General features: G+C 40.1%; 2 protein-coding genes across 2 annotated transcripts; one reads left to right on the plus strand and one right to left on the minus strand.

Moving 5' to 3' along the window:
- Positions 1-4,283: 4,283 nt before the first annotated feature.
- On the plus strand, positions 4,284-5,741 carry LOC114503640 (olfactory receptor 7D4-like). Its single transcript, XM_028521287.2, has one exon. It carries the CDS (start codon positions 4,303-4,305, stop codon positions 5,233-5,235), a length of 933 nt encoding a protein of 310 aa, XP_028377088.1. The 5' UTR covers positions 4,284-4,302; the 3' UTR covers positions 5,236-5,741.
- Positions 5,742-5,859: 118 nt separating this feature from the next.
- On the minus strand, positions 5,860-8,869 carry LOC114503019 (olfactory receptor 18-like). Its single transcript, XM_036032294.1, has one exon. The coding sequence runs from the start codon at positions 8,690-8,692 to the stop codon at positions 7,685-7,687; it is 1,008 nt and encodes a 335-aa protein (XP_035888187.1). The 5' UTR covers positions 8,693-8,869; the 3' UTR covers positions 5,860-7,684.
- Between the last annotated feature and the right edge of the window lie 1,328 nt (positions 8,870-10,197).

Raw genomic sequence — 10,197 nt, forward strand, 5'->3', positions numbered from 1 at the left:
GATCTCTTCCTTCAGGAATTCTTCCCTGACTCCATCACTCCAGGATACATTTGGGACTTCTCTTAGTAACCCAGTCTCCGGACTGCCTTTATCCTACCATTTAAGTCACTGTATTACAATGACCTGTTTGTGCACCCATCTCTGGAAGGTGGGCTCCCTGACATTGAAGACCATACCCAATGGCTAACACTCAGCCTGTCCCAAAGGAGCTCTTCTTGCTGAGTGGCTTCCAGGAGTTCTTCAGTGACTGACAATCAGCCTAGTTCAATCGTCGACTTCCCAGTATGGCTCAACAAACTGCCCACTACCATGAAACACCAGAAAGAGAATGGGACATATTTATTTGGTGCATGAATAAAGTGGAAACTATAACTGACACAGGGCTGTATCCTCCCCTTTTGATGCTTAACCTCTGGCCCTAATGTAAAGGGTTTCTAATGGGGGGAAACTCTTTCTTAAGATGACCATTATTATTCATTTCATGACCCTTTAAATCATAGTTCAGCCGCTTTGCATCTCCAGGTTGGACTTTATAGAAAAAAATCACTGTGGTGAACTTGAATTCCAACAGCCTCAGGACAAACCCTGCAGCAGCCAGACCCCTGGCTTTGTCCATCAGAACAAGGTGAATTCTCATTAGTCTCTCTCCCTTGCTTCCAATATTTTTTCATTGAATGTTTTTCACTGTCTCAGTCTTTTTATTTGACACAAGGAAGCAATATTTGACAATCCTAGAAATAAAACCATCTTGTACCTTTATCAAATGCACTTACTACTTAAACCTGGAAGCTTTGCACGGCCTCTACATTTCTTCCTCATAGGTAGCAATATGCACCCGAGAAGATGGTCCAGCTTCAGAGGCCAACCCCTTCTTTAACCATTCCTCCAAGCAACAAGAGTCATGAAAAGAATTTTAATACTGTCCTCCATGGTGCTCATGGAAAACACTATGTCCTCCCTTAATGTCCTCAATAGATTCCTGACTGCGATAAAAACACATAACAAACAATTTTTACCATAGGTTAATCTAATGGATACAAACAGGGTTAAGTTCCTACAGCCTCTCACCAACTTAGAACAAAACAATATTGAATTTTAAAATGTTGACAACGTGAATAAAGCAATGTTAACCACATTGAATGAAGCAATGTTACTCGAGGACCTGCTGTACTTGTAAGAAGAGAGAAATTGCACAGGATGTTGCATGTCAACCCAAAAAGATGAGCATCGAACATGGGGTGATACTTAAAGTAGCACTGGGAAGGTGGAGGAAAGGGGCATAGGTCCATGGCCTGCCTGCCTCTGGCTCTCTCCTCGCCAGGTACTGGGGGTCCTAGAACCAGAGGGAAAAGAATGGGTGTCTTCTTTCAGTTTCCCATTGTCACTCTCTCCTGGAAAGTGGATTGTCATGTGTTTGGGGAGAGAGCACAATGGAGGCTGTGTCTGCTCATACAGGGAAAAGAGTGGTTAGCAGTTTCACATGCAAGAAAAAGGGCTGAGAATATGAATGTTGAGAGGCTTCCAGGAAGGGAATTAAAAGGTAATGAATGTCCTCACTTATGATCCCAGAGAAGTAACTGTGTGACACTTATCCTTTGTGAAATTGTTCTTACCCTTGTCATTTCCCTGTTTAGTCTCAGTCATCTTGTGTTTGTGCCTCTGGATAATTAGGATAGAAAATCAGGGGTGCATATGCAGGTATTTCAGACAAAGGTTGTGGAGAAGCAGTTGCTGATGCTACTCTGGGTAAGGAGCTCAAGTGAGCCACAAGAACAAAAGAAAATAGGCTGAATTGTTTGGACCTGATAGGGATCAACACTGGGAATGCATGTTGCCCAGGACTGAGAAGAGGACATGGCTTTTTAATGAGCAGCAACTTTATATTTCTTTTCTGTCTCCCTTTCTCTCTTTTCTCCATCAACATCTTATTTATCCTCACTCCATATAGTAACCTCCTTTTCAGATAAGAAGTGCTAAAAGTTTTATAGTAGTGGACACCCAGAGACTATATGATGAGCTGTGGGAAAGGAAAATATTTGTTTGTAAGCTCTTTCACTCATTGATTCTGCCACCCAACCAACATTAAGAGTCCCCTTTGTGCTAAGAACTCAGTTAGTATTGAGAACTGAGGTGGCTGGGAATTACCTAAGCAGGTGATAGCCTTTGCCATGTATATAGTGACAGGTAGGAATGAAGAGAAGGAAGTAGGGAGAGAGTTAAGGAAGGAGAGAAGGTCCTGATAGTAGCACAGACATAAGAAAGTATGGCCCATCTGGGAAAACATAGGCTTTTCAAAATAATCAGAATTGAGGGTAAAATTGAGAATTGGTTAGAAATAATGCTGGGGCGGGGGGATGGCATCATGTGGAGTCGTGATACACCAAGGAGTTTGGATGATTTCATAAAGCGGCACAAAGGAATTTCAAAAACTGTAGGCAGGTAAGTGATACCATCCAATATTCATTTTGGAAATCTCAGTCAGAAGGCTGTGTAAAAGAACTGAAGGTGAAACTGGAGACCAGGAAGAAAGTCCCTGCAATAGACTGGGAAGAAATGAAATTGTTTCCTCTTTTCCAATGCAATTGATGCTGTTAACACACACAGCACATTCTAGGGAATATACAGAATCTCAGGCATCTTCCACATTCTCTCTCTTATTCTGCTCAATTAAAAAAAAATCAGTGCAACACAGCAATTCACACTTATTGAAAGTCAAGTCAATTTAGAATAAGTCCTGACAATTTGCTTATGATATCTCTCAAGTGATTAGAAACCACACACAAAAAAAATTTTCAAACTGCCTGTTTCCTAATAGGTCAGAAGAAAGATATTTATCCATTGCTAAACAGATTGGGTATGATATGGACATTTTTATCATTCCAGAAACACTGTGAGCTTTGGAGTTTGTTTAATTTAGATATAATTGACACACAACATTATATTAGTTTGAGGTGTACAACATAATGATTTTACTTTTGCATACATTGCTAAATGATCACCTCAATAAGTCTAATTAATGTATTTACCATATATTCTTACAGTTTTTTCTTGTAATCATAAATTTTAAGAAATACTCTGTTATTTTTAAACATGCAATACAATGTTAACTGTAGTTACTATGCCTTATATTACATCCCTGTGACATATTTATTTTAAAACTGGAACTTTGTACCTTTTGATCCTCTACCCTATACTTCCACTTTGATTTCTATGCCTAAGAAGACTGACAGCAATGACAACCAATGGTGTTCTCCTGTGTAGTTAAGGGCACTATAGAATAATAAGTGTAGAACAATATTGATAACAAAACACTGAACATCACTTTATGGTTTTATGCTATACCTTGTCCCAGGGTATAAGACTTATTCTTCTGTGTGGTTATAGAACCCATAGGCTCTGAGGTGAAGAGAGTCAGAGGTAAGTGGGCCAAGAATGAGTCCCCCCCACTTGCTCAACAATAATCTAAGCATCACTGAAATGTGATTGCAAATCCGACATTCATCCCTTTGAGCTCATATGTAAATCTTGATGCAACTTCTCTCTTCCCCTAATATTTAATGAACATCATAGATGGCAAGACTCAAAATTCTGTTTGTGACATTCATAGTATTGTAGGGTACTGAAATGGCTTAAGCCTTGACATCCCCTCTTCCTTCGCATATTTTCACCGATCCCTTAACTTCACAGATGAAGACTCTTTTGTCAAGTGACAAATGTCTAGGAAGCATCTGGCCCTTTTCTCACAAGGTGTTGCTGGTCCCTGGTACATTAAGCCTTAAGCATTTGTGAATGTCATTTATGATTTGATAAAAAATATTTTTCTTTATCTTCTTATTTGAGAAGTAAGCCTGCCTTCTACTCATCCTCTAATACTGTTCAGATATTTGAGATACTCTCAAATTTTCTCACTTCTCAGACATGGTTATCTGACTCTTTTGTGAGTCCCAGAGAAGGCAGATAACTCAGATCAGGTTGCTGAGCTTCACCAGACCTCATGCTCCACATTTGTGTTAGAGCAAGTACAAATCATTTTATCTCTGAGGTCCAAGGTTGCTCTTAACTGTTCAGAGATAATTCTAAGACAGGAATAAAGAAGATGGGTGAGTATCCCAAAGGATAATGGACAATGGTTGATCAACGTTATTAAATGTTGTATCAAATAACAGAATATACAGTTCCTAAATTTTGTAATTAAGGGTTATATGTCTAGTCATTTACTTCAAGAAATTTAATCTAGAGTATCTCCAGTGTCTATTTTATTTTATTTTATTTTCTCAATCATCTAGATGATGTGTCAGCAACATGGAAACAGGAAATCAAACAAGACTGTCATATTTTATACTTCTGGGATTTTCCCAAGACTCAGAAAATCAACCCATCCTATTCTGTCTGTTCCTGTCCATGTACCTGATCACTGTGTTGGGAAACCTGCTCATCATCCTGGCCATCACCTGTGACTCCCACCTCCACACACCCATGTACTTCTTCCTCTACAACCTGTCCTTGGCTGACATCTGTTTCACATCCACCACCATTCCAAAGATGCTGGTGAACATCCAGACACAGAGCAAAGCCATCACCTATGCAGGCTGCATCACTCAGATGTGGATTTTTATGGTGTTTGGAGGTATGGACACTCTTCTCCTAACGGTGATGGCTTATGACCGGTTTGTGGCCATTTGTCACCCCTTACAGTACACACTAATCATGAACCGCTGCCTCTGTGGCCTGCTGGTTCTCATGTCCTGGTTCATCAGCATAACATACTCCCTGACCCAGAGTCTGTTGACATTGCGGCTGTCTTTCTGTACCAACTGGGAGATTTCACACTTTTACTGTGAGCTTGCTCAGGTCCTCACCATAGCCTGCTCAGACACACTCATCAATCACATAGTGTTCTATATGGTAACTGGTTTTCTTGGCATTGTTCCCTTCTCAGGGATTCTTTGCTCCTATATTCAAATCGTTTCCTCAATCCTGAGAATCCCATCAGGACATGGGAAATATAAAGCCTTTTCTACCTGTGGGTCTCACCTGTCCACAGTTTCTTTATTCTATGGGACAGGCCTTGGTGTGTATCTCAGATCTGATGCACCCTCCTGGAGGGGCATGATTGCCTCAGTGATGTACACTGTGGTCACCCCAATGCTGAACCCCTTCATCTACAGCCTGCGGAACAGGGACATCAAGAGGGCTCTACAGAAAGTTCTTGGTAGAAAGCTCTATGTTCCATAAGGTGAACACTCATCCTGGGATTCTAAGCTGACAGGGGTAGGAGCAGTTGGCTAAAGAAATCCCACCTCTTCATCACATTGAATTTTGCTTGTCATCCATTCTCTGTAAGTGATTTTGGTTATGATGGCTTTTTAAGGACTTTGTCTTAACCTCTTATGGTGACACCTCTTTTATTCTCATTTCTACTCTCCTCGTACCCTCTTTTTATTATGTATTACTGCACCTCATCTTTCATTTCTACTTGTGAAGTTGGAAAACAGCCACTTCAGGAGCCAATGGGAAGACTTGAATAAGAATTAGGACATAGTGAAATTTATTGAGAATCATTGCTAATTCTTACCAAAGTCACTCATTCAATAGTATTAATTGAGACTTTCTGATGTTCCATGCTGTTCTTGGTGTCTGGAATACAGCTGTGAAGAACAGAACAAACAAACAAAAACATTGTACTTATAGAGTTTATTAGGCAATCTCAGATTTTATCATATCTCATTATATGTCCAACAGAAAATACACTGATGGATACATTATTTTATTTTTATTCATGAGTTTCAACTGTTGCTTAGTTCCTTTCCAAAATAAGCAGTAAAAATGTATCACTAGAGACAGAAAAAAAAACCCCACATCCAGAATGTTAGATTTGATCAGGCAAAAATAAGTTGTTCAGTCCAGTCTAATTTTGCAGGTGAATTCACTGAGACACAAATATAAGAGTCTAGAGAGGGACTAGCTTACAGGGGGACATATCTTTAGGAATGGTTCCAAGACAGAACACTGCAATGCAACTCGAGAGAACAATAATTGAGTCACAGAATTGCCACTGTAGGTATGTGAGGCTGAAAGGCTCAGGTGATGCAGAATATGTTAGGACTTGTGATCTCCTGATACATCATGTTCAGTTCCATATCTGTTTCACCACAAAGAAATTGGATGTCCTAAATCTTTGGATAGTAGTGTTTCCCAGGCACTGTAGGCAGGAAAGGATAAATGCACGAATATTCATTCACCTTGCTAAACATGAATCGCTGCCTACTCCAGAATGGAAGGAGTCTAATGGAGTCACCATGCCACCAACTGGCCTCGAAAAGGGGTGAACCATATCCAGCTAACCTCTAGGATTTGAGTCTATAAACAGACTTGGGATTGGATATTGGAAGATGAACCATGATTTTCAATCATGGTAGCTAACATCTGACTTTTCCTGGCTTGCCTTGATATTTTGGATTCTCTGGGTTAAGCAATGCCTTTGATGTCTCCTCATCTATGATATGTTGCCACTACCACTGATCCTGTGGGTCACAGAGTCCGACTGCTATTCTGGATTTGTTGTTCAATCATATATCTACCTTGCCTCTCACAATTACCACTGTCATCTGAGTTTAAACCATAACATACTTGTAAATATGAAATACTTGAAATTTAGCTAGAGACAGAGAGGATTTGTTATTTGTGGTGGATCCCATAGACCATACTTGATAGTTTATGCTAATAAGAAGACTGAAGATGAAAATTGATTGTGCTGAAGAGACCATGTATATGAAGGGTTGGTGCTTTAGGCTAGGTGATGTCAGCCAAACGTCTGGGGAGGGAGGCTGGAGAATGACTTAAAAAATGGGATATAATTCAATTTATCCCACCAATGATATGAAACCTCAGTAAATTCTCTGGACACTGAAGCTCAGGTGTGCTACCTGGTTAGCAATACTCTGACTGTTTTCTCACATTGTGGCCAGGAGGAGGTAATGGATCTGAACCCCATGGGGAGAGGATAACAAGAAGCTTTACCTATAGGAACTTTCATATATTTCCTCATGTGTCTTCTTTTGACTAGTTTTATTGTGTATTTTTTTGCTATAAGAAATCATAAGTCTGGCACTGTCCTAAGTTCTGTGGCTCATTCTGATGAACCTGAGGGAACTCCCTTGCTTTGAGTCATTCTAGCAAATTATTGAATGTGAGGGAGTCCCTTAATTGTGTCCAACTGGTCTGAAGTGAGAGTGGCCCTGGGACTCCTGAACTTATGACTGGTGTCTGAAGTGAAAACAGTTTGCAGGTATTGTTCCCTCTCTGTGTGGTTTGGTGAACTCTTTGTAGCAAGGGAGAGCAATGGAAAATCAAGCCACATTGAAACCCATCAGAGGCCTCTTAAAATCACCAGGGAGCTCTGGGTCTAAGATGATCCTTCAGAGTTGGCTGGCACTGGTGCCAAAGGGCCAAATGTTATGAGTAATCATGGATGGTATATAATTGAAGTATGGAGTCCAAAATAAGTAAGTTCCCAATTCCACTACAGTTGTACTAAGAGGAAAAACTGTGTAGACATAAGCAGAGGACCATATGGGTACATATACACTGTGTGACTGAATATTCAGAATTTTTTTATTGCACAATTTCATTTTGTCACTTTTTTCAGTCCTAAGAACCAAAAAAGATGGCAGAGGTGTTGAGATTAGGCTATTCTTCTGATCACCCTCCATAGGGCACTCTTGATGTCTCTGTTCCTCAGACTGTAGATGAAGGGGTTCACCATGGGGGTTACCACAGTGTACACCACTGAGGCCACTGCACCCTTCCTCAGGGAAGATGACACTGTGGAACTGAGGTACACCCCAAGACCTGTTCCATAAAATAAACAAACAACTGACAGGTGAGAGCCACAGGTGGAGAAAACCTTATACTTCCCCTCTGAAGATGAGACTCTAAGAATGGAGGAAACAATTCGTGTATATGAGAAAAGGATCCCAGACAGTGGAACACCACCAAAGATGACCCCAATAAAATAGGTCAATATGTTATTGGTGGAAGTGTCAGAACAGGCAAGGTTGAGGAGTTGAGAAGGGTCACAGAAGAAATTAGGAATTTCCACATCTGCACAGAAGGTGAGTTGTGACACCATCAAGTAGTGCAGCTGGGAGTCCAAAAGGCTGAGTAAAAATGACAGTAAGACACACAAGCCACAGAGGCGGGAGTTCATGATGAGCAGGTAGTGCAGAGGCTGACAAATGGCCACCAACCGGTCATAAGCCATCACGGCCAGAAGTAGACTCTCCAAACTTGCAAATAGAGAAAAAAACGTGACCTGAGTTAGGCAGCCTGCATAGGTGATGGACTTGCTGTATGTTTGGAGGTTCACCAGCATTTTGGGGACTGTAGTGCTGCTGAAACTGATGTCAGCCAGGGACAGATTGGAAAGGAAGAAGTACATAGGTGTGTGGAGGTGGGAGTCAGAGATGATGGCCAGGATGATGAGCAGGTTCCCCAGCATGGTCACCAGGTACATGGCCAGGAACAGGCCAAACAGAAGAGTCTGCAGCTCTGGGTCATCTGACAGTCCCAGGAGGAAGAATTCAGAGTCACCTGTTTGATTCTGTGGTACTATGCAGATAGGACACAGTTTGAAAAAGAAGAGAGTGCTGAATAAATGCAACAAGTGTAGACACATCCATTTGTTTTGCATTCAAGCAATTCACAAATAAAGGAATCACACTTGAGCTTGAGGACCAAACACCACCCACCCACCCACCACCACCCCTTACCCTTCAGCAACATTTCTCAGTTGGGAACTCTTTTAGAACTCTTTCCTTATAGATGTCTGGGCTGTTTACCTGTTTCTATAAACAACTACTTTAGAGACCCTGGCTCAAAGAATATTGGAGAAGAAAGGACACTGCAGATTAAAAAATTCCAACAATAGCAAAATATCAGCCTTCTACTTTGGAAGTAAAAATATGGAATGGGACATATTTTTTTCTTTTTTTTTTTTTTTTTTTTTTTTTTTTTTTTTTTTTTATTTCAATCATTGTTCAAGTACAGTTTTCTGCCCCCTACTCCCGTTTCAGCCCCTCCACCCAACCCTCCCCCCTTCCCCCCATTACCCCCCACCCTTAGTTTTTGTCCATGGGACATATTGTTTTCTAAGGAAAAATCATCTTAATTGGAAGATGCTAAGAAGCAGTTGAATGTACTTCATCTCACTCAGATGCAGTACCAGAAATTCCCTTAATCTACAATGTCATCTTGAAGAGCTAAAACCACATTAACTGCATTCTAACTTAGAATAAGCAGATAGATTTTTGTGTGGCAATTATCTTTAAGGGTTTTCATCTTTACTTGGATTTATGACATCCATCTTCCAGAGAGATAAGTGTTCACTCAAAATATGTGGGTTGTCTGGTCAAAGTCAGTCCTTCAACTGTAACTCAAATATGTATATTTTTTACTTTGGTGGACTTCACATTTTGCAAAATATATCTTTGTTAAATGCACAAAATAATCATACAGCACCCTTGATCCTAGAGATCGTGTTAGTTTACAGTGCACTAATGATTAAATAACAATTCATTTTCATGAATACTCTGTACTCATTTTTCTTTTGTGAAAGCTTATTATCTATCAGTGATACACAGTCTCAGAGAAACATCTGCACTTCAGTTTCTACTTTACTGTTTTTGTTCATTGTGACTAGGTTAAACTTACATTTCTCACTAACCACAAACATTGTGAAAGTTGATTTCTCATCAAATCCAACCCTCTAACAAACAGTTGAGAAACTGAGAGTAAAGCCAGGCCTCAAACCATATGTTGGCCTTCTTATGCCAGCCTAAGTCTTTTCAAGTCAATTCTTCCTGAGAGAGGGATTGCATTTCTCCTCAATTCAGCTCCCTAAAGGCTACTCAGGTCATTTCTCCAGACAGGTCAAAGCATGATGAATTACTGAAGCATTCCATTGTCAACATATTTCTTCCTTTGTGTGATATGCTAGATTCCTATGGATATAGCTGACCATTTCTGATTTGTGAATACTACCTACATTTACATAAACTATGTCATAACTATTTTGCATCAAAAATGATATAACTTGGAAAAATGAAAAGAGAAAAAACAAAGACTAATATTACAACATTTGGGGAGTTCACTCATCTGTAATATAGATACATTAATTGAACTGACATTATATTGTTG

Source organism: Phyllostomus discolor, chromosome 8 (assembly GCF_004126475.2).
Source record: "Phyllostomus discolor isolate MPI-MPIP mPhyDis1 chromosome 8, mPhyDis1.pri.v3, whole genome shotgun sequence".
NCBI lineage: Eukaryota > Metazoa > Chordata > Mammalia > Chiroptera > Phyllostomidae > Phyllostomus > Phyllostomus discolor.

Coding starts and splice junctions, on each gene's coding strand:
- LOC114503640 (XM_028521287.2), top strand. CDS start 4,303: ATGGAAACAGGAAATCAAACAAGACTGTCATATTTTATACTTCTGGGA.
- LOC114503019 (XM_036032294.1), bottom strand. CDS start 8,692: ATGCAAAACAAATGGATGTGTCTACACTTGTTGCATTTATTCAGCACT.